The sequence below is a fragment of the Saccopteryx bilineata genome, chromosome 4 (genome assembly GCF_036850765.1).
Source record: "Saccopteryx bilineata isolate mSacBil1 chromosome 4, mSacBil1_pri_phased_curated, whole genome shotgun sequence".
In the NCBI taxonomy this organism is placed as follows: Eukaryota; Metazoa; Chordata; class Mammalia; order Chiroptera; family Emballonuridae; genus Saccopteryx; species Saccopteryx bilineata.
Genome location: NC_089493.1, coordinates 291,400,432 through 291,422,657, shown reverse-complemented (window position 1 = coordinate 291,422,657; position 22,226 = coordinate 291,400,432). Strand labels below are relative to the sequence as shown.

Sequence of the window (22,226 nt, the reverse complement as noted above, 5' to 3'; positions counted from 1 at the left end):
AGCACCCTGCAACCCTAAGCATTTTCTCATCTTGAAGGCTGGCAGAGGACAGGACACCCAGCAATGGTCAACAGATAGGTGGGTTGGTTGGGTAGTGGCAGTAATCCTAAGGGTCTACCAAGATTACAGAAAAGGCCTGTGCGGCCTGCCCTGAAAGGGATTTTAAGGCTTGAACTTTCATCTGACAAGGGGACACAAAGGTCTATGTGTGGAGAGGGACTTGCACTAGGTCAAGCAATGGAGTAGCAGGGCAGGGAGAAGCCCCAGCCTCAGTACTCCTCCCACACACAACACACCAACGAAGAAGCAGGCTCTGATTCATAATTTAATAGCTGTGCACGTCCTGGTCCCTTATTTCTGCTGCTCACCGGCCCACTGCTCTGGGGTCAGGGTTTTCTGCTCAAAGGCATGAATACGCGGAAGCTCTTCTGCTAGGCACGCGTTCACCAGCCTGGGGGAGAGATGGGGTTAGGAAATGGTCGGAGCCTGAGTAAGTCTCCAAAGCTGGGTTGACCCAGGAGATTGGAGGTGTCCCCAGGTTACAGTCCCCAGGACCTGGGAACAAGAGAAGTAGAGGGCTTAAGTCTTGATGTAAGGGCCGAGAAGGCACGATCCTCGGGGTCGTAGTCCACGGTTCTGGGCCGAATTGGCGGGGATGAGGGACGAGAGTTGCGGGGAGTGTCCGGGGTTGTGGTCTAGGAGGTGGGACCGCGCTGAGCGAGGTATTCCCCGAGCCTCACCGGTGTCTCTGAAGCAGCGGCTTCCCCTTGAACTTGGCCGACACCACCAGGACTCGGAAACTGGACGCGCAACGGTTGGGAGTCGTGTCCTCCACTTCCTATGGGGCAGAACGGTGTGAATGATGCCAAACTGCTCACCCAGGAGCCCTTTTCCCCACGCTGGGCGAATCCAGGCCGCTCAACTCACCACGTGCTCTGCCTCCAGGTCTCGCTGCAGCTTCTCCCGGAGGTAGTCCGCGCTGAGTTCCATGGCGGCAGCCCAGCGGGGGCAGCAGCCCAGCGAGGGCAGAACCCCAGCTGAGACACCGGTCACACTACTTCCACCCTTCCTGGTGCCACTTCCGCTGAGGCCTCCACTTCCGCCCTTACTAAGGCGTCCGTAAACCCGGCACTTCCGCCCTCACGCAAGCCCAGTTTTCTGTCTTGGGTTTTCGCGCTTACAGTCAGCCAGCCAATCAGAGTCTGCATATGGACGGACTCGGCCCCAGGCGACGCTAATTGGTGTCCGCCGCCTGCACAGCGGGGTTCCGCCGGCGAGTTTGTACACCCTAGCTCCAGCCAGGAGAGGGTGCGCGAACCTGCGTTGCTGCAGCCTCTAGGGTACCTCGAAATCGCCCCCAAGCGCTTTTACCTACACAAGCATATTGCGGCCCTGGCAACTGAGTCCTCCCCGAGGTCAGAGGCCGCAGCAATCAACCCACAAGGCCTGATGGGCCCCGCGGGAGGCGCGACAAGGCCCGGGCGCTTCTTCGGTGTTTACCTGCTCTATTGCCTGAACCCTCGGCACCGTGGCCGCGTCTACGTGGGGTTCACGGTCAACCCCGCTCGTCGGGTCCAGCAGCACAACGGGGGCCGCAAAAAAGGCGGGGCCTGGCGAACCAGCGGGCGCGGGCCCTGGTAAGACGGTGCGGGTCACTCAGGTGGAGGGCTTCAAGGAGGAGGCGGGGCCCACAAGGGAGAGGCCAGTGACAGTGGGCGGGGCCGGAGTGGGGCTGTGAAACAGGCCTGGCGCGAGCAGAGACGTGTGTGGGCTTGTCTCGGGGGAGACATGGGAGGGTAGGCTGTGGGACCCAGGCGGGGCCGGGGAGCAAGTGGACTGATGATTTAGGCTTGGTCCGGCGACTGGGTTGGGTGGACAAGGCTGGGATGGGAGATAGCCTGGAAGGGAGAGGCACTGAGGAGGGCAGTTAAGTCCCTGGACTGGAGGTGGAGCTCGAGGCAGGCATGTGCGAGGGAGAGATCTAGAAGAAGGAGGCAGGGCTTCCTGGGCTAGTCTTGACGCCAGCTGCAAGGACTACACTCTCTGGCTGTCTGAAGGAGAACTGGGGCGAGGGGATTCAGCTTGACACGGTGGAGGCTGAGGGGGTGGGGGGCTTACAGGCTGCGCCCCGCCTCCCCCGTTCTCTTCCCCAGGGAGATGGTGCTCATCGTGCATGGCTTCCCTTCTGCCGTGGCCGCCCTTCGGGTAAGAAAGGAGACTGGGGTGGCGGGAAGATGAGCTGGGGCGTGGGCCCTCCCTGGGCGGTCCTGAAACCCTAGTTCCTGCCCGCAGTTCGAGTGGGCTTGGCAGCACCCGCAAGCATCGCGCCGCCTGGCCCACGTGGCTCCACGCCTGCGCAGCGAGGCCACCTTCGATTTCCACCTGCGCGTGCTGGCCCACATGCTGCGCGCGCCGCCCTGGGCACGCCTCCCGCTCACTCTTCGCTGGCTGCGCGCCGACTTCCGTCGTGAGCTCTGCCCGCCGCCGCCACCGCACGTGCCGCTGGCCTTCGGGCCTCTGCCACCCCCGGTATTGGCCTCCAAGCGCCCGGCCGATTCCTTTGCTGACATCGAGTCCCAACCAGCCCAGGACGCTGAGGCCCCCTGCACCCTGTGCGCTCACGCGCTCCAGGTGAGAGGCGCTACCTACTCTCCAGGTTGGGGCAGGTCTAGAGTTAAGACAATTCAGGATCAAGCTGTTCTCTGAGGGATTGCGCTGCCCACTGACCCCCTTTGGCAGCTCCGCTTCCATCTCTAAAACGGGGCTGAGAGTACTAGCGGTCATTCCTCGACATTAGTCCCCTCCCGTGCGGGGCCTTTGCCCTTCCCCTTTCCCTGCACAGTTCTTTCCTAGACCTTCAGCCTTGACAAAGTGCTGCTTGTTCTCTGGGAGGTCTTCCTTGGCCATATAAAATGGCAACTTTCTTGGTACTTCCCTGCTTTTCCTTTTTTCTTTCTTTTTTTTAAATGTTTATTTTACTGATTTTAGAAAGAGATGAAAGGAGATAGACAGGAACATCAATATGCTCCTGTATGTGCCCTGGATCGAACCAGCAACCTCTCTGCTTGGCGATGAAGCTGTAACCAACAGAGCTATCCAGCCAGGGCTTTAAATTTATTTATTTATTTACTTTTTATTAGAAAGGGACAGACAGAAAGGGAGAGAAATAAGTATCGACTCGTAGTTGCAGCACTTAAGAATATTGTTCAATGATTGCTTCTCATATGTGCCTTGATAGGAGGGGGGCTCCAGCTGAGCCAGTGACCCCTTGCTCAAGCCAGCAACTTTGAGCTCATGCCAGAGACCATGAGGTCATGTCTATGATCCCACGCTCAAGTGGGCGAGTCCACCCTCAAGCCAGATGAGCCTACTCTCAAGCCCTTGACCTCAGGGTTTTGGATCTGGGTCCTCAGCGTCCCAGGCCAACACCCTTATCCACTGCACCACAGCCTGGTCAGGCTAGGGCTTTTTTTTTTTTTGAGTCTTAATAAACACATTTTCTGACATATCATGTACAGCTGACCCTTGAACAACATGGGGGTTAGGGGCACTGCCCCTGCACAGTTGAAAAGCCAAGTATAACTTTTTACATCCCCTTAAAAAGTCCTCCGTGGGTATCCATAGGGCAGGGGTCGGGAACCTTTTTGGCTGAGAAAGCCATGAACACCACATATTTTTTTAATTTTTTTTTTTTTTTTTTTTTTTTTTACAGAGGCAGAGATAGACAGGGACAGACAGACAGGAACGGAGAGAGATGAGAAGCATCAATCATCAGTTTCTCGTTGTGCGCGTTGCGACTTCTTAGTTGTTCATTGATTGCTTTCTCATATGTGCCTTGACCGTGGGCCTTCAGCAGACCAAGTAACCCCCTGCTGGAGCCAGCGACCTTGGGTCCAAGCTGGTGAGCTGTTTGCTCAAGCCAGATGAGCCCACGCTCAAGCTGGCGACCTCAGGGTCTCGAACCTGGGTACTTCCGCATCCCAGTCCAACGCTGTATCCACTGCGCCACCGCCTGGTCAGGCAACACCACATATTTTAAAACAGGGGTCGGGAACCTTTTTGGCTGAGAGAGCCATGAACGCCACATATTTTAAAATGTAATTCTGTGAGAGCCGTACAACGACCTGTGTACGTTAGGCATTATCCAATAAAAATTTGGTGTTGTTCTGGAGGACAGCTGTGATTGGCTCCAGCCACCCGCAACCATGAACATGAGCGGTAGGAAATGAATGGATTGTAATACATGAGAATGTTTTATATTTTTAACATTATTTTCTTATTAAAGATTTGTCTGCGAGCCAGATGCAGCCATCAGAAGAGCCACAGGTTCCCGACCCCTGGCTTAGGGGATTGGTTCCAGTATCTCCCTGCCCCTTTGGATTTTCAAGTGTCTGATATAAAATGTAGAACAGTGCATATAGTCAGACCACTGCGTATATGAATTCCCAATCCAAGATAAAAAATACTGTTTTTAATCTGTGATTGGTTGAATCTGTAGATGCAAAACCTGGGGATACGGAGGGCCCACTGTGTATTTATTGGGAAAAAAATCCGTGTGTAAGTGCACCCCTGTAGTTCAAACCTGTGTTCTTCAAGGGTCAACTGTATTTTATTTAGTCGATTACCAGTTGCTCCCACTCCCCCACACTCCACTCCACAAGGGTATATTCAATTTTTAAAGTATTCCGTCCTGTAGAACAGGGCAGGTAATATTTTGTATATTGACTGAGATGATAGGTCTGACTTCTCATAGTAAATATAAGTAAATAGAATACAGTTACGTGCCACTTAACTGGGGGAATATATTCTGAGAAATGTTAGGCAATTTTGTGGTGCAAACATCATCGAGTGCACGTACATACACCTCGACGGTATAGCTTACTACACATCTAGGCTCTGTGATATACCTCCATCATATATGTGCTTCCTCATTGACCAGAACGTTGTGTGGCACATGGCTGTACTTGGCATTCAGAGATTTAGCGACCTGCTTGAGATCACTTAGCCTGCAAGGAACTCTGGTCCAGCTGCAGTGGCCATGCTGTGTAGGACCATTGCTAATACTCACAATTGACCAGCTTAGTCCCTGTGGGCAAGTAGTTCAATCCCTCCGTGCCTGTTTCCTTATCTATAACATACAAATAATAGTAGTACCTGCTTCATAGGGTTGTTTTACGCAAAGCCCTTGGAACGGTGTCTGGTCCATAGAAACTCTTTATGAGTGTCAGCTACATCATTACTCCCCATTTTCGCTCTGCCAGGATGAAGAAGGCCCCCTGTGTTGCCCCCACCCTGGCTGCTCCCTAAGGGCCCACATGATCTGCCTGGCAGAGGAGTTCCTGCAGAAGGAGCCAGGGCAGCTTCTGCCCCTGGAGGGCCAGTGCCCTGGGTGAGTCCAGCAGCCCTGTCCTAGCCTGGCTGACCTCTGGGAAGATGGTGCCCAGTCATCCAGGTCTAGGCCCAGGGCCTCTGAGTTCTCCTCTTGGCTCCCAGGGCCTAACCTGGACGAGGCTTGTGACCCTGACTCTGTGTCTCCCGCCACCTGCACCCTTTGGTAGCTGTAAGAGCTCACTGCTGTGGGGAGACCTGATCTGGCTGTGCCGGATGGGCGCCCAGGAGGAAGAGGAGGACTTGGAATCAGACGAGGTGAGAGGTGGTTTTGGACCGTACCCCTCCCCCCCACCCCCTGCGCTGCCTCTGACTACCCTGGTCTCCCCAGGAACACTGGACGGACATGCTGGAGATCTGATCCTCGGCGTCCCCACCCTCTACCCAGACCTCTTCTGGGCCACTTCAGTTGGGTCTTGGTAGTTTTTATTGTTTTACAGTTTTGCATTAAAAAGTCTGAGTTAAGGGTACCTTCTGGTGTTTGTCAGGGTGTGTGTGTATGTGTGTGTGTGTGTCCAGCATGGAGGGGCCCTGCTGGTAACTGGGGCCTGAGGAGAACAGGGGGGTGTAGGAGCCACTGGGCCCAGCATGGACCAGCTCTCCACCTCAGCTTTCCTCCGCCTGCCTCTGAGGTCCCAGTTCTTGAGGGCTTGGAGACTCCACTCTTGCCTCAGAGCTCACCCACGTCCAGTGCCCAGCTTGACTTTGGACTTTAACCCAAATAGTAAGGACAAAGGCCAAGCCCCCTTCAAACCCAGGGAAAGAAAAACACTTCCTGGGGGCCTATTTTTCCACTATCCAAGTGGGGCCCCTGGGAACCATGGAGCTGGGCTCACTCCCAGGATTATGAGACAGCATTCTTGCTCTTTCCCATCCTACGCCACAAGAAGAGCCTGCTGGCCCTGGCTGGTTGGCTCAGTGGATGGAGTGTCGGCACAGCATGCAGACATCCCGGGTTTGATCCCCGGTCAGGGCACACATGAGAAGTGACCATCTGCTTCTCTTCCTCTGCCTCTCCTCCTTTTCTCTCTCTCTTCCCCTCCTGCAGCCAGTGGCTTGAATGGTCAAAGCATTGGCCTCAGGCACTGAGGATAGTTCAGTTGATTCGAGCATCGGTGCCAGAGAGGGGTTGCTGGGTGGCTCCCAGTCAGGGTGCATACAGAACTCCTTTCTCTAAAAAAAAGAGCCTGCTGCGCCTGACCAGGTGGTGGCGCAGTGGATAGAACGTTGACCTCGGATGCTGAGGACCCAGATTGGAAACCCCGAGGTTGCTGGCTGGAGCATGGGATCCATAGACATGACCCTGTGGCTGCTGCCTCGGCTGGGCCCCCACTCCAGTCAAGGCACGTACAAGAAGCAGTCGATGAACAATGAAAGTGACACAACTACGAGTTGATGCTTCTCATCTCTCCCCCTTCCTGTCTCTAAAAAAAGAGCCTTCCTTGCCCTTTCCTAAACCCTGTCACTCTGGAAAGCCTGGCTTGCCCCTGACCTGAATGAACCCTTGGTGTCTTCAGACTGGCGAGGAGGCACCTTTCCCCCCCCACCCCTGTCCTCTCTAGACCGGGTTTATTCGAGATAGCTGTTGGCCGGCAGGCTGGAGGTCCGAGTGCAGCTCAGGAGCCAGGATTATAGCTCAAAAAACCACAAAACACTTTCCAACCCTTTTGTCTAGATTCAGTTTTATTTTCTACACACTAAACCCACATCTTGGGTTTTCAGGCCAACTCTTGGCCCCAGCTGGGGTGCTAAGAAGGGGAACAAACAGGGAGGGGCCCTCCCACTCCAAACCCTAGGGAGGGGCCCTCCCACTCTGAACCTTACCCTTTTCTTCCTGGAGAACAACCGAGTTTCAGCGCTGGTTCCAGATCCCTCCCACTTTGGACCTTTGAAACTCAGCTCTGAGCAGTTCTACACTCACCACACTGCACCCAGACAAGCCACAGCACACCGAGGTGGTCGGGAGGCCAAGTCCGGAGCGGTCAGGTGAGAGCGAGGCTGGTGGTGGGCTGGCTCCACCTCCCTCTGCCTGCACCAATAGCTCTGATCACTTGATCTCTCTCTTCAGCTCCATCCCAGCTCCATCTGCCACCACCTCCAGCTGGGCTGAATCCCTTCCCTCCTTCCACTGAGTCATCAGTTTTGTTTATTCACACTCTGCCTTTCCAAACAAGCTCCTTGGTTCAATTGGCTGTTTCTCTCTAAGCCAAGAGGGAGTGTGGCTAAGCAAGATGGGGGTGGAGGGTGGGGTGTCACAGGCCCAATGGCTTTTGGGGGGTTTCTATACGTGAGGGGTCTAGGGAGATCAAGGAGGGAAGGACGGAGGGAGCCTACGGGAATTAGGGAATTAGACCGGCACGCAGCAAGCGGTGGAAGAACACTGGGTGGGGCTCCGGGTAGGGCCTTCCTCAAGTGCATATTGCAATCTCCTGGAGAGCTTCCAAACATGGGCGCCTAGGTTCTGCCAAGAGCCATTTAACTGGCTTGGAACGTGGCACCGGCAGCAGGGTTTTTAAAAGCTCTGCAGGTAGATTCAAGGTGCAGTGCAGAGTTGTGGCCGCATCACACCTGGCGGGGAACCGGCCCCAGCTCCCATTAGCTCTGTGAGAGTGGGCAAGTTGCTCACCCTTCCTCAGCCTGTTTCCTTATTTATTTTTAGAAGATTTTATTTATTGATTTTAGAAAGGTGGGGGCGGGGGAGGAAGAAGCGGGGAGAATCAATTGGTAGTAGTTGTTTCTTGACTGGGCAAGCCTGGGGTTTTGAACCAGCAACTCCAGTGTTCCAGGTCAGTGCTGTATCCACTGAGCCACTGCCAGTTGGGCCTGTTTCCTTATCTTAAAACAAAGCAAGAATTCAACAGGTGGCATCATTGTGATGTTGTTCAGGAAGGTGGGCCCTACTCTGGCCTCTGACTCGGCAGCATGGAGCTGGTCCGAGGTGACTACCGCCCGCCACTGGAATATGTGAAAGGAATCCCTATCATCAAGTACTTTGCAGAGTCTTTGGGGCCACTGCAGAGCTGGCAACCCAGGCCCGACGACCTGCTCATCAGCACATACCCCAAATCCGGTAGGTGATGAGGACCGGCCCCTTCTCCCCCCCTCTCCCTCTCGGGGCTGCAGTCTCAGCCTGGGGCTGGCAGGGGCACGCCCTCCGGCCTGCTCACCCTTCTCCTCCGCAGGCACCACCTGGGTGAGTGAGATCCTGGACATGATCTACCACGGTGGGGACCTGGAGAAGTGTCACAGAGACTCCATCCTCACCCGGGTGCCGTTCATTGAGTTCAAGGTTCCAGGGTGCCCCACAGGTGAGTGGTCGCATGTGGGGCCGAGGGAGGCGGCGGGCAGGGCCCTGGCTCCAGCTCACCAGACCTCCCCCAACCCATGGTGTAGGTCTTGAGGTTCTGGAAGACACCCCACCCCCACGGCTCCTCAAGACACACTTGCCCCTGGCTCTGCTCCCCAAGGGCCTGCTGGATCAGAAGGTCAAGGTGAGTGGCAGGGGGAGCCGGGGAAAACGGCTGCTGGGGCCATCCAGCTTTGGCCCTATCTTCTGGAAGGGTCCCCGTATGTCTTTTTTTAAATCTGTTTCGTATTTTGGTTTCTGTGGTTTTATATATTTATTGGGACAGAGACAGAGAGAGGGATAGACAAGAAAGGAGAGAGATGACAAGCATCAATTCTTCGTTGTGGCCCTTAGTTGTTCATTGTTGCTTTTTCTCATATGTGCCTTGACCGGGGTTGGGGGAGGTGGGCTCCAGCAGAGTGAGTGACCCCTTGCTCAAGCCAGCGACCTTGGGCTCAAGCTAGTGAGCCTTCCTCAAACCAGATAAGCCTGCCCTCAAGCCTGAGACCTCAGGGTTTCGAACTTGGGTCCTCCACTTCCCAGTCTGAAGCTCTATCCACTGCATCACCGCCTGGTCAGGCGGGTCTCCTTACTCCTGCAGGCCTGGTTTCATCTTAAAGGCGGAGAGGTCCTCAACCTCATGCTCTGGTGGGAGCAGATGGCCAGTGAGAGTATGGCTCTTTGCAGAGCCTGTGGAGGAGGCGGCTGGCAGGAATTTTGCAAGCCTTGTTCCCAGTCTGTATAGAGTGGCATCGAGCAGACTGGATTCATATAAAATTCAGTTCTTGGGGCCAGGCTGGGTTCTGGCATCAGCACAAGGTTCGGTCCCAGCTCAGTCACTACCTATACTATGTGAACTCGAGCAGTTAGCCTCTACGCCTACTTCCCTCCTGGGCAGACCCAGAGAGAACCTCCCTTGCAGAGATGCTGTGCAGGGCAGAACGTCGTACTTAGAAGAATGGCTAGTGTCCGGCGTGCTGTGGCGATGACGTGGTGCGGGGTAGAGTGTGTCTTCTGCCTTTCCAGGTGGTCTATGTTGCCCGCAATGCAAAGGATGTGGCTGTCTCCTTTTACCACTTCTACCGCATGGCCAAGGTGCACCCTGACCCTGGCACCTGGGAAAGCTTCCTGGACAAGTTCATGGCTGGGGAAGGTGGGCTTGACTCCGGAGGGAGGAGGGGGTGGAGTGGAGAGGCAGTAAAACTAATACCCACCTCCGCCTGCGCCCCTGCCCTTCCCCACAGTGTCCTACGGGTCCTGGTACCAGCATGTGCAGGAGTGGTGGGAGCTGGGCCGCACCCACCCTGTTCTCTACCTCTTCTACGAGGACATACAGGAGGTGAGACCCCCTGCTACCACTTCCCTCCACGTTGCATGTGGGGAGGCAGGAGCCTCATGGGGACCTGCCAAGGCCCTCTAAGCCCCCTCCCCAATGACAGCCCACACACTAGTCTCCCGGGCCCCCCACCTCACCTTCCCTGCCCCCTGGCCCGAGCTTCAGTGCCACCTGGGCAGCAGCTCCCTGGACTGCTCTGCTCTCCCAGTGCCTGGGTCAGGGCCACGTGCGGTCTCTCATCATCCATTTACTGCCACTGACTCTCCCAGGCCATGGTAATGGCAGGACTGGCCCTGCCCTCGTCCATAAAGAACCAGAAAGCTTATTAATAGATCAAAGGGCAGAAAGCAATGAACTTTACTCCAGGGACAGAGTACTAGAGTCAAGGGACAAAACCAGAAGTGGCCATAAGGTTAGAGAGGCCTCCCTTTTGTTTGTTCAATGAACCACCCAGCCCTCCACTGAAGAGCCCCCCTGCTGCCCCAGAATCCCAAAAGGGAGATTCAGAAGATTCTGGAGTTTGTGGGACGCCCCCTGTCAGAGGAAACCGTGGACCACATTGTGCAGCACACGTCATTCAAAGAGATGAAGAAGAACCCCATGGCCAACTACACCACCCTGCCCGTGGAAGTCATGGACCACAGCGTCTCTGCCTTCATGAGGAAAGGTGAGGGCGTCTGGGGCGGCGAAGGGGAAGCAGTAGTGGGGGTGGAGCTGGGGGTGGGGTGGGGGGTGGAGCTGCAGCGAGGGGGGAGGGGCGGAGCTGCAGCCAGGGAGGGGTGGAGCTGCAGCGGAGGGGGGGGGCGGAACTGCAGGGAAGGGGAGCAGCGGCGAAGGGGGAGTGGCTGCTAGAGCTGGCCCTGAGCTGCCTGGGGCCGCCAGGACCTCCAGCCTCTCTCCTCCTCTCCCCGCCTCCCCAGGTGTCACAGGGGACTGGAAAAACGTCTTCACAGTGGCCCAGAATGAGCGCTTTGATGCCCACTATGCCAAGAAGATGGCAGGCTGCAACCTCAACTTCCGCTCAGAGCTGTGAGTGGTGTTCACAAGCCAGCCTGACAATCTCAAGAATAAAATGCAATTTGTGATGCATGGAGTGCCTCTGTTAGAAGCAAAGCAAACCGGAGCTAAAACAGTCAAGGCCCACTGCGACCAAATGAGGCCCTGTGGCCTCCAGTTCCCCAGCTTGCCCTATGTGGGGAGGAGTGAGAAGTCTAGAAAAGTGAAACCCAAGAGGCACTGTCAAAGGGGAAGGATATTTATTTGATCACATAGTCCTGTGTCGCACTGCCCCTTGAGGGCGGCAGGAGACCAAGAGTCTGCCAGCTGGCTTCACTTTTTCTTGGGCTCCTTACAAGCCACCACGTACCTCTGGGCCACATTGAGGGGAGGGGAGTAACCATCTGCATAGGAAGTGTCTTCAAACAGGACTGAATAGTCATCCTGGGGCTGCAGTGGGAGGCAGACAGGAGGGGCTGGTCAGAAACGCCCGGACAAGCCCCCCACCAGCCCCCTACCCCAGCCTCGAGCAGAGGAGCGTGGGCTCCTAGCCTTTCCTGCCCTCATGTTCACTCTGAGTCTGGACGCTGGAACCCAGTCCCTGCTACTACAGCGCTCTCCTCAGCAGCCGAGGGCCAAGAGTAGAGGAGAAGAGCAAGGAAAAGGGGACTGCCACCCACACAGGCAGGCCACAACGGAAGGGGCGGGTGCCTTTCGGGGACCCTATGTTAAGGGGAACAAGGACAACTCAGAGGGCAGCAGGCAGGGAACCTGGAGTAAGGGGGAGAATAGCCTTTTCAACTGTCATGGGTAATAAGTGACCAGGGTGCCAGCAATGTCACAAACTGGAGAAGCAGCCCCCGGCGACAGGGCAGTGAAGGACTCGGGGGGTTGGAAGACAGGCCTGGGGCACAGCGCTTCCCTCTCACGGCACAGGCTTCTCAGGTCAATGCACAAGTAAGGTCAGCCCAGAGGACATATCAGGCCCACTCCACTCGGGGCCTGCTAAGGCTCTGCAGGTGGGCGGGCACTGCCCAGAGAACAGGGCTGCTGTGGTGGGGGGGCATGGGGCAGACTGTCAGAGGAGAGGGGGGCGCTCACAGGACCCTCCAGCTCAATGAGGCTGTAAAGGTGTTAAGGTGAGGACAAGAGGGAAGGAAATGGGAAGGTGACTCCCAGGCCCATCTGGTGAGGCTGGTGGTCCCAGTGGCATGGCCGGCCCCTCCCACGGGCCGCCTTACCCGCTGCGGGGGCGTGTGGATCAGGGCGCGGTAGAAGCAGGTGGTCTGGGGATACAGGGCCAGCACAAGCTGCTCCTTCTGAAACAGGGCTTCCGGGTCCGTCTCAGGGTTGGCCTTCCACTGGGGCAGCGGGATGATGCGTCGCCGGCTCAGAGTGTGTCTCCTGGAGGCGCGTGTAGGTCAACCCGTGGTGGGCGGGGCCCGCTCCCGCCACCTCCCGTGCCCCCACCCCGCCAGCACACTCACTCTTTGCCCTCTTCATCAATGTCATCTACTTCATACCTGCGGGTGAACCAAAGAACAGGGATGCAGGCAGGTGCAGGGCCAGGTTGGGGACCGAGGAGGGGGTTGGGGAGGCAAGGAGCCCAAGGAGCCGGCTGTCACATCCTGTCCCAGTTCCCACAGGGCTGGTGTGTCCACTCACTTGTTGGTGGCATGGCTATAACTGACCACCTCGGCTAGAATCCACTGCTCGTCCCCATCCACGGCCTTGACCCGGGCAGCCACCTTGTCTCCAGGTTTGGCCACGTAGTCCCCAGAGGCAGGAATGGCCCCACAGAGGGGAGGCGGCCTGAGGGGAGGACCGGGAGTTAGTCCCAGCCCCTCCCTGGCCAGCCGCCCTCCCCGGGCCTGCCCTCACTTGTCACCAGGCTTCCCGATCCACAGCGGCAGGGTCATGGCCGACTGCTGCAGCAGAGTCATCAGCACGCCCCTGCGCATGGTCTTCCGAGGGGGCTCCGAGTCATTGTACAGGCCTGCGATCTTGGCCGCTGCGGAAGCAAGCGCACGCCTGAGGCGCGAGGGACGGTGCCGCCCCAGGCCTGCCTGCACCCTGCCCGAGCTGTCAGCGGAGCTCAGCCCCACCTCCCGAGTCAGCCCCGAGGACCCGGATGTGACCGCTGACCATCCCGCTAGATGCCTGTGGCGAGGAGACCGCCAGGCTGCACCCGGGTGAGACAGCAGGTGAGTGGATGCCCTCCGGGGAAAGGAAGTAGAAAGGGCAGAAGGGGTTCTGAGGTGCTGGTCATGTTCTGCTCTTTGATCTGGGTGCTGGTTCATCCATTTGTTCAGTTAGTGAAAACCTGACCGAGCTGTATGCACACTTAACATGGATTTTCTATTACATACTGTAATTAAACAAGTTAATAGAATGATCAGATGTAGACACACCCCTTACATCCTCGGGCACGGCTCACACACCGAGCTGTGTCAACTCCAGACCCAGCTGGCAGGGTGACAGCGAGGAGCCTGCCCACTGTGGGTTCATTGAAAGGGCCAGGGCCAGGGAGAGGCGGGCCAGCGCCCTGTGTAAACCCCATCTGAAAGGTTGGCTTGCAGACATCCCATACGGCTCTCAAATCACAGCCAGGCTTTCACTACAGCAAACATGGAACAGAGGAGGGAGTGACCTGAGGGACAGGTGCCCTGCGGTCTGCAGAGGAGAACGGGAGGCCCAGCCTCTGAGCCTTGGGAGCGCTGTCCATTCCTTTCCCAGCCCAGGCTGCCCCGAGGCGCCCGTTAGACACCCAGGGGTGGTCACCACACCAGGCTGACGTTACAGCCCCCAACCCCTAAGACAAGACTGCTACGCTCGGGAACTCTCACTCCGCCTGGTCAAGGAGTGCTGTCCTCGTCCACTAACTCACCGATCCGCCTCTCTTCCAACAGGGACTTGATTTCCGCAATCTTATCTAGAGCTTTCCGGAGGATGCTGAGGGCCGGGAGAAGAGAAAGAGGAGGCACGGGTGAAGCACACAGCACAGCCTTCCTTTTCTGTTAACAATTCAGACCACTCTTCTTGCTGAAAACTATGAACCCTATATGTACTTTTAATCTTAAAAGCATAAAACTGGGCCCTGGCCGGTTGGCTCAGCGGTAGAGCGTCGGCCTAGCATGCGGAGGACCTGGGTTCGATTCCCAGCCAGGGCACACAGGAGAAGCGCCCATTTGCTTCTCCACCCCTCCGCCGCGCTTTCCTCTCTGTCTCTCTCTTCCCCTCCCGCAGCCAGGGCTCCATTGGAGCGGAGATGGCCCGGGCGCTGGGGGATGGCTCTGTGGCCTCTGCCTCAGGCGCTGGAGTGGCTCTGGTCGCAACATGGCAATGCCCAGGATGGGCAGAGCGTCGCCCCTGGTGGGCGTGCCGGGTGGATCCCGGTCGGGCGCATGCGGGAGTCTGTCTGACTGTCTCTCCCTGTTTCCAGCTTCAGAAAAATGAAAAAAAAAAAAAAAAAGACACATACTCGAGCAAGCAACAAGCAACTAAAGTGAGCAACTATGAGTTAATATTTCTCACTCTATCCCCTGACCCCTTCCTCTCTTTGTAAAATCAATAAATAAAATCTTGAAAAAAAAAAAAAAAAAAGAAAAGAAAAAAAAAAAAAAAAAAGGCATAAAACTGATGAGAGGCCCGGGCTGGATGGCTCGCTGGATAGTGTCGTCCTGGGGCACTGAGGTCATGGGTTCCATCCCCGGTCAGGGCACACACAAGCAGCCACCAATGAGTGCACAACTAAAACAGCGAAGTGGAGCCTGGCCTGACCTGTGGTGGCGCAGTAGACGGGGCGCGGACCTGGAATGCTGAGGTCGCGGGTTCGAGGCCCTGGGTTTGCCTGGTCAAGGCACATGTGGGAGTTGATGCTTCTGCCCACCCCCCCGAAATGAATAAAATCTTAAAAAAATAAAATAAAACAGCTAAGTGGAACAAATTGATGTTTCTCTCTCTCTCCCTTCCTCTCAGATCAATGAAAAAATTAAAGAACACAGCTGCCTTTGCCTGGTGCAGCTGACACACCCCTAAGAATTGCTGCTGAGATTTAGAAGGCAGGGTGCGGCCTGTGAAAGGGGGCGCTCCCAGGACCGTGGGAGCTGTTGATTCAGAGCAGGGCCAAGGGTGGAGGGTGGAGGGAACTCATTCCTGAAAGGAGCCTCTGGAGTTAGTTTATGGGGTTCCAGACCGACTGCAGCCCAGCAATCCTACCAGAGGAAGGCGTCCGCATCCTAGATTTGGGGGAATCTTCTTCCCTAAAGTACCTTTCAACAGCGCAAGTAGCACAGACTACAATTGCTTATTGGGGTTCTTCTCTAGACCACTCTATGCCTCTAGTGAGTTTTTAGTAAATGTCCACATAGTTAAAGGCCTTCATTCAGTAGGAGGGACAAATGAGAACACAGCACAATAGTATCCCAGAAGGTGTCCCAGGGGGTGGCCCATTGGGCATGACTTGTGTGTGGCGTTGTTCACCAAGCAGAAGCCAGAGGGTAAGGCAGGAAGCAGCAAACACCTTGCCCAAGAAGCTTAGAGCATCACAGTCAGGTGAGGCAGGTGCCGGACGCAGGGAGGACTCGGCCAGGGCCCCTGCAGCTCGTGAGCACTGGGACACGGGCCATCCGGCTCCGGGAGCGCAGAGGAGTCAGAGCAGGGGGCCGGAGGGAGCTCTGAGTGTCTGATCACTGGGGCTGGGGCTGGCGGGAGGACACGGGTTTATGCGGCATGTCCTAAGCTGTATTTGGTGACAGGAATGGAGTTCTCAACCTGAGCTGAACATGAGAATCCCCGGGAGAGCTTAAAAAAACAACAATACCCAATTGTTTTAAGCAAGAGTCATAAACAGATGCCAAAGCTATTGGGTCTGATGTGAAATGGGATACTTATAATCTCAGAGTTACCTCCCACGAGATACTTACTAATTACACAATGAAAAAGAGCAGGAACTTGACACAGGAGAAACCTGGAAAAGGCCACCTGAACCAATGGGACAGTGTCTTCTCGTACGATGCCCCAGGGACATCACTTCCATGCTCTCCCTGCCTGGAGTGTAAAACCTGAGCCTAATCACGAGGAAATACCAGACAAACCCACACTGAGGGCCATTCCAAACCATCACTGGCCTATGACCTTCAAAACATCAAGGTCACGAAAAGTAGAGACAGCCCGACAACTGCTTCTGATTGAAGGAGACTAAAGAAATGTGACAACCAGTGGACATTAGTGGACAGAGATGAAATTTGAGTAAGAGCTGTAGGTTAGTTAAGAGTTTTACATCAGTCCTGCTTTTGAGGAATGTCCCGTGGTTAATAGAAAAATGTCCTTAGGCACTCTGTCCGACCTCCATCACTACCACCTGCAATTCTGACTCAGAACTCTGAATAAATAATGACCACAAAAGAAATATCCCAATGGGTTAAACAAAAATACTGGCAGAGGTAGAGGAATCCCTAAGGAGGACACAGAGCCACAGAGGGGTGATCAGAACGATGGCTGTAAATGCAGACTGCATTCCAATCCGAACAACCTCGGGCAACTCAACAGCAATTCAACCTGCAGGTCTTGTCCATCAGCCGGCAACGCCGAGAGCGAGCACAGTCTGCGAAGCCGACCCTCTGATCGACCTCACCGTCCTTAGGATCAGATCAGGAAGCAGCGCGATAGCTCCAGATCAGGAAGACCTTCCGACTGTCATTCAGAGTCCGTGTGAACAGCTCGGCTGGGGCCAAGAACATCCTGTGACACTGGGCTGAACACACATTTTAATGATGACTAAGATTCCATTCCAACATAACTGGTCTTTTGAACCTTCTCTTCTGTTTTTACATTTAAGCTAGTCTACATGTCTCATTTAGTCCCCTTTGAATGTAAAGTTGTGATTTAGCTATATATTAAATTCTGGTTAAAAAAAAAAAAGAATGTCCTTGTTTTTAGGAAATATTGACTGATGGCTGCATTTAGAGGTCAAGGGGCACCTTGTCTGCAATGGAAATGGTCCAGAAAAAATGTACGTGCCTATACAGAATAAGGCAGATGTGGTAAAAGTGCATTTATGCAAATCCAAAATGATGTAAAAATAAAAAGCTAAATCAGTATCAGTGTCTGAGCTCCAGCTCAGCAGCCTCGGAACCTAGCTGCAGACTTGAGAACCAGAGTGCGCACGCAGAGCCGCCCAGCAGGGCTGTGACACGGAGATAAAGAGAATGTGCGTGGCCAGCAGAGCCCCTGGCATTTTAATTTGCACCGTGAATCTTTAAGGAGAGGAATGTAATATTCCACTTCCTAAAGTTATTGCAGGTCCACAGCAGAAACTGGAGGAAACAATATTTTAAGATCATTTACTACTTCAAGAGTAGTTTTCTGGAACCGAAACTTTCCATCTCAGAACCATAAAAGCTTCGGGTCACCCAGTATGACCTCCTGGGTAAAGCATGGCTCACTGCCCTCTGACAGGCAGGCAGCCTGGCAGCAACGCCCGGCGTGGTGCCACCCCAAGAGTCCCACTCCGTCTGGGACCCCTGAGCAAGGGCTTCTTCTGGCTGACGTTCTGCTGGATGCAGCCAAGACTTCCAAGCCCTACCCCCCCACACACACACCTTGGCATCTCCCCACTGACCAGCAGGGAACGGCTAAACCTAAACTGATGTGGCCCCTTTCACATACTCCGATACTGCTGCATACAAGTGCACAGTGTCACCACTGGATTAGATTGACTGCTTAAAAAGACAAAAGGAAAAAGAGTAATTCCTTTGGGGCCTTCCTCTCTTGCTGAAATAGCTGGAGTTGTGCTTGCAAAGCTTGACACGAAGCAGCAAGGCCCAGGAGCACTGACAGGGAGACTGGCTGGAGCTGCCCGGCTCCTCTTGCCCACCTGCCGCAGAAGCAGGGGTGGGGGAGGTGCAGCCAGAGGAGCAGAGAGGTGATCAACGAGCTCCTGGGGACATGGCATCTGCGCCCTGGGCAGCGAGGGGCGGCACGCCTCTGCCCAGCCACATGGGACAGGGCCCGTGTTGCCAGTGCCCACGGGCAGGCCGCCTGCTGCCTGGGCCCCAGTGCCTCACTCAGAAAGACGGACTGGGCATTCACTCCCTCCTCCAGGCACTTGAGTCGCTCAGCCCCGGGAAATTCTGCCCGCAGGGGCTTAGCCCCTCCCGAAACTACCTCCCCCACGCTGGCACCGAGTGGCTGAGGCAGCGAGCGGCCCACTATCTGCAGTCAGAACTTACACACCATCCCTCACGCTGTTCCCCATGCCCCTGCAGAGCTGCATCCTAAGAAATGCCTTTTGAATTAATGCTGGTAAATCACTTGCTCCCACCTGGGAATGGCTAGCTGTCTCCTACCGGGATATGGGAGGGAGCTCTGGCAGGAAAAGCAATGCCTCGGGACTCGGGCTGGTTCTAGAGGCTGGCTCTTGGCACCTCTTCAGTTTCCAGATGGTCTTAATTTCCTACTTAGAAAGCGAGCTGGGCACGTGTTGCGGCCACCGCACCAGTGCCAGAGAACGCGTGAGTGTGCCCTTGCTGCCCAGGCTTGGAGCCCCCTGCAGGCAGGGCAGGTGTCCTCACTACCTAGCTCATTGTCCCATGCCCAGGAGGGCACCAGGTGCCCAGGAGGAGGCCTTGCTCAGGTTTAGCCAATGAATAAGCAGACGCACATCTGAGAGTCTGTAAGGGGGAACTGCAGCAGAACGGGAAGAGGTGGCACCTGCAGTTATGAAACAAGCTGAAGTCTGGGGGAGTCGATGCCCTGGCAGAGCTCACACCCAACTGGTTTCAGAAGCTGCCACTTCCCTTCATCAGCAGTTAAGCTGGGAAGGGACAGTTTGCCTTCCTCTCTCAAATGAGCATGCATCACTCTGCCTTATGCAAGCCAAAGTCCAGCCCTGGGGTATGGGGAAGGGTCGGACTATGGCCTGAGGAGAAATCTGCAAATCAGGGAGAAGATGGGGCAGGAATGGGTGACTGGACACCAAGGAGGCAACACCTCCAACCAAAATTCACAGTCTCCTCCCTCCAGGTCCGCCCACCCTTTGTTCTGCTCCCCAACCGGGCAAAGGAGGCCCCACCAGCTCCATTTGTCCAAGCTAACAACCTCGGAGCCTTCAACTTCTCTGCTCCCAACTGGCCCCCAGTTTGATCTCAGAAACTGCCACTGAAGCCACTCGCTGCTCCGTCCCCACCGCCACCGTCTGGGCCCCACTTGGTCAGCACCTCTTGCCTGGTCTAACCAGCCCTCCACCTCACCCAGTCTGCCCTCCCCGCGGCAGCCGGGGCCTTTCCTCCTGCCTTCCCGTCTTCACTGGCTCCCTGGCACCTCCAGATCAAGCCCAGGTACTGGGGCTCTCCGCATTCCTGCCCCCTTCCCCAGCCGCACAGGACTAGTTCTCAGTCTCCAAATGCACGTGCCCACAGGCCCCCTCCATGGCCTCTGCACACTCCATCCTCTGCCTCATCTGCCTGATCCCTAACCCTAACCCACTCCTCCTCCTCCTTGAGGCCGTCCCTGGCCCCCAGGCCCGGTGAGCCCCATCTCTGCTGGCCCACCAACTCCACTGTCCTGTAAGCTTTCCTGTTTGGACTGCGTGCCCTCGAAGGCGGGACCCTTCCCATCCTTGTGTCTCTGTATGGGGACTGCCCAGAGGAACACCAGCAAAGGTCTGCAGGACTGACGGCAGGCTAAGAAAACAGAGGCTCACGAGCCCAGGGAAGAGCCAGATGGGAGGCCAGGGAGCCCCCGGAGCCCCCATTCTGCTTAAGGCACCAACTCTGGCGTGTGTGTGGCCGCAACCCGAACTCGGCGTGTTAGCTGTGTCACCCACATGTGCAGGGCAGCACTGTGTAAACTGGAGGCTATGACCTGTCAGTGAGTTGTGAAACTAATTTCTCGGGCAACAACCAGCATTTAAAAAAATAAAACAGGAGATACTATATAATAGTAACAGTAAAAACTGTACTTCTGGTCCCAATTCTGTGACATATGTACATATAAAATAAATGTATTCTGTGGTAAGGCACCCTCTGGAGTCACACCATTCTAGCACGGTGTTAAAGAATATGGCGCTGGGTTTAAAACTGGGCTGCCAGCTTACTAGTTGACTTCTAGCAGATTACACCACCCCTTGGTGTTTCAGTTTTCTCATCTGTTAAAAGAGGGTGACCCCCATTTCAGTATTGCTCTAAGGATTAAATGAGGTAAATATAGAAAATATATGGACTAGCACCTGGCACAGAGGAAGGCCACACAAAGTTATGTTGTTATTATTGCCACAACAGAGAATGTATTCCCTAATGCAAGTTACGGTCAAACGAATTTGAAAAACACTAACTAGTCTTAGGCACTTCCTATGCATTATCTCATTTTATATTGACAATTCTATAGGTAGCTATTATCCCTATTTTTAAAAAATTTATGTCTCTGAGTCTCATCTTTATGTCCCACCTATGTGTGGAAACTTATAGTTCTTAGTTTTTTCTGATTTACTTCTTTCACTCAGTATAATGTTATCAAGGCCCATCCATGTTGTTGTAAAAGATCCGATGTCATCATTTCTTGTGGCTGAGTAGTATTCCATAGTATATATATACCAAAGCTTTTTAATCCACTCGTCCTCTGATGGACACTTGGGCTGTTTCCAAATCTTTGCTATTGTGAACAATGCTGCCATAAACATGGGGGTGCATTTCTTCTTTTCAAACAGTGCTATGGTGTTCTTGGGGTATATTCCTAACAGTGGTATAGCTGGGTCAAAAGGCAGTTCGATTTTTAATTTCTTGAGGAATCTCCATATTGTTTTCCACAGTGGCTGCACCAGTCTGCATTCCCACCAGCAGTGCAGGAGGGTTCCCTTTTCTCCACATCCTCGCCAGCACTTATTCTGTGTTGTTTTATTGATGAGCGCCATTCTGACTGGTGTGAGGTGATATCTCATTGTGGTTTTAATTTGCATTTCTCTAATCATTAGTGATGTTGAACATTTTTTCATATGCCTATTGGCCATCTGTGTGTCCTCTTTGGAGAAGTGTCTATTCATTTCTTTTGCCCATTTTTGGATTGGATTGTTTGTTTTCCTGGTATTAAGTTTTACAAGTTCTTTATAAATTTTGGTTATTAACCCCTTATCAGACGCATGCCTACCGGGGGGAATGCTCTGCCCATCTGGGATGTTGCTCTGTTGCAACCGGAGCCATTCTGGTGACTGGGGCAGAGGCCATGGGGCCATCCTTAGGGTCCAGGGTGGATTTGCTCCGGTGGAACCTTGGCTGCGGGCGGAAGGAGAGGGGGAGGAATGGAGAGGTAGATGGGCGCTTCTCCAGTGTGCTCTGGCCGGGAATCGAACCCGGGAATCCTGCACACCAGGCCAATGACTCCGACGGGTCTACCATATCATGCTTTTTACTTAAAGAAAAAAAAATTTTACATTTCTTTTGAATGCTGATGAACAGGAGACACCAAATCTTTTTCGCCTGCAAACTACTACCTTCTTTTTTAGATCTAGCTGATAACACTGTTTTGTCTTTTTTCCAAATAGCTCCAGATATATGGAAAAGATTTATATAGGCGGAAGGGGATCCTCAAACCCCTCAGCGAGATCTTCTGAGAATGGCTTTTAAAATACCTAGAGGCAGAAAAAGCCTAATAGAGATCAGGGGAACTACCAGCTTTTAGGATACACCCTTAAAGGCTCCAACACCCAAAAGGGTCTCATAGGATGCCATCTGGGTCCTGCTTCAATAGTGGAAAGGAAGGTCATTGAGCTAAAGCCTGCCAGGCTTACACGCCTCTGCTGTGAGGAAACAGGGACACTGGAAGGTGGGCTTCCCCCTCGCTCCTCTAAGGGAGGGTTCAGTCTCTTCCAGCCCTGCTCCAACCACCTATGACCTAACCTTGCCCAGAAAGCTGGGGTTTGCCACTGAAGGCTGAAGGTGCCCAGGGCCGTTGGCCCCATCTACGACACTGTGGACGAGCCTAGGGTATTTCTTCCAAGAAGCAGGTAAACTGATCTCATTTGCACAAGGGCCACTTAACTATGTTTTGCCTGAATAGTCAGGTTTTTTATTCTTCCCTCAAAGATCTCTGTTGTGGGTGTTGATAGTCCTATTTTCTGCTGCTTTGCTTAATATATAGTGTTTCCTTTATCCCTCCTACCTCAAT

At 54.4% G+C, this 22,226-nt stretch overlaps 4 protein-coding genes across 9 annotated transcripts in view; 2 read left to right on the top strand and 2 right to left on the bottom strand.

Moving 5' to 3' along the window:
• Positions 1 to 312: 312 nt before the first annotated feature.
• On the bottom strand, positions 313 to 1,210 carry BOLA2B (bolA family member 2B). Its single transcript, XM_066275576.1, is given in 4 exon segments — positions 313 to 451; positions 741 to 838; positions 928 to 1,058; positions 1,061 to 1,210. Coding segments are annotated over 4 exon segments (477 nt in total). The 5' UTR covers positions 1,209 to 1,210; the 3' UTR covers positions 313 to 351.
• A 239-nt stretch (positions 1,211 to 1,449) lies between these two features.
• Positions 1,450 to 5,858, top strand: SLX1A (SLX1 homolog A, structure-specific endonuclease subunit). 2 transcript variants are annotated; one of them, XR_010731222.1, is made up of 6 exons: positions 1,450 to 1,637; positions 2,154 to 2,205; positions 2,293 to 2,631; positions 5,262 to 5,389; positions 5,494 to 5,646; positions 5,720 to 5,858. XR_010731222.1 is itself a non-coding variant. In XM_066275575.1 (6 exons), the coding sequence occupies exons 1-6, from the start codon at positions 1,450 to 1,452 to the stop codon at positions 5,747 to 5,749; spliced, it is 825 nt and encodes a 274-aa protein (XP_066131672.1). In that variant the 3' UTR covers positions 5,750 to 5,858. The 2 variants fall into 2 exon arrangements, 1 of the variants encoding a protein (XP_066131672.1); XM_066275575.1 differs by having other exon boundaries at positions 5,559 to 5,646.
• A 1,354-nt stretch (positions 5,859 to 7,212) lies between these two features.
• LOC136334823 (sulfotransferase 1A1-like) lies at positions 7,213 to 11,159 on the top strand. Of its 2 annotated transcripts, none has more exons than XM_066275573.1 (8): positions 7,213 to 7,374; positions 8,275 to 8,458; positions 8,571 to 8,696; positions 8,782 to 8,879; positions 9,761 to 9,887; positions 9,979 to 10,073; positions 10,557 to 10,737; positions 10,991 to 11,159. In XM_066275573.1, exons 2-8 carry the CDS (start codon positions 8,311 to 8,313, stop codon positions 11,101 to 11,103), a joined length of 888 nt encoding a protein of 295 aa, XP_066131670.1. In that variant the 5' UTR covers positions 7,213 to 7,374; positions 8,275 to 8,310; the 3' UTR covers positions 11,104 to 11,159. The 2 variants fall into 2 exon arrangements, with proteins under 2 accessions (XP_066131670.1, XP_066131671.1); XM_066275574.1 differs by lacking the exon at positions 7,213 to 7,374 and adding an exon at positions 8,150 to 8,174.
• A 150-nt stretch (positions 11,160 to 11,309) lies between these two features.
• SGF29 (SAGA complex associated factor 29) overlaps positions 11,310 to 22,226 on the bottom strand; it is a 30,310-nt gene continuing 19,393 nt past the window's right edge. For all 4 annotated transcript variants that reach the window (XM_066275571.1, XM_066275568.1, XM_066275569.1 and 1 more), the window contains exons 5-10: positions 13,954 to 14,018; positions 12,948 to 13,077; positions 12,732 to 12,878; positions 12,554 to 12,589; positions 12,308 to 12,470; positions 11,310 to 11,516 (exon numbers count right to left, since the gene is read on the bottom strand). In XM_066275571.1, the coding sequence (XP_066131668.1) occupies positions 11,400 to 11,516; positions 12,308 to 12,470; positions 12,554 to 12,589; positions 12,732 to 12,878; positions 12,948 to 13,077; positions 13,954 to 14,018 (658 nt within the window). In that variant the 3' untranslated portion in view covers positions 11,310 to 11,399. The remainder of the gene's footprint in view (positions 11,517 to 12,307; positions 12,471 to 12,553; positions 12,590 to 12,731; positions 12,879 to 12,947; positions 13,078 to 13,953; positions 14,019 to 22,226) is intronic.

Coding starts and splice junctions, on each gene's coding strand:
- LOC136334823 (XM_066275573.1), top strand. CDS start 8,311: ATGGAGCTGGTCCGAGGTGACTACCGCCCGCCACTGGAATATGTGAAA. Junction 8,880..9,760: donor TGCTGGATCAGAAGGTCAAG/GTGAGTGGCAGG, acceptor CTGCCTTTCCAG/GTGGTCTATGTTGCCCGCAA. Junction 10,738..10,990: donor CTCTGCCTTCATGAGGAAAG/GTGAGGGCGTCT, acceptor CCGCCTCCCCAG/GTGTCACAGGGGACTGGAAA.
- SLX1A (XM_066275575.1), top strand. CDS start 1,450: ATGGGCCCCGCGGGAGGCGCGACAAGGCCCGGGCGCTTCTTCGGTGTT. Junction 2,206..2,292: donor CTGCCGTGGCCGCCCTTCGG/GTAAGAAAGGAG, acceptor TCCTGCCCGCAG/TTCGAGTGGGCTTGGCAGCA. Junction 2,632..5,261: donor TGTGCGCTCACGCGCTCCAG/GTGAGAGGCGCT, acceptor TCGCTCTGCCAG/GATGAAGAAGGCCCCCTGTG.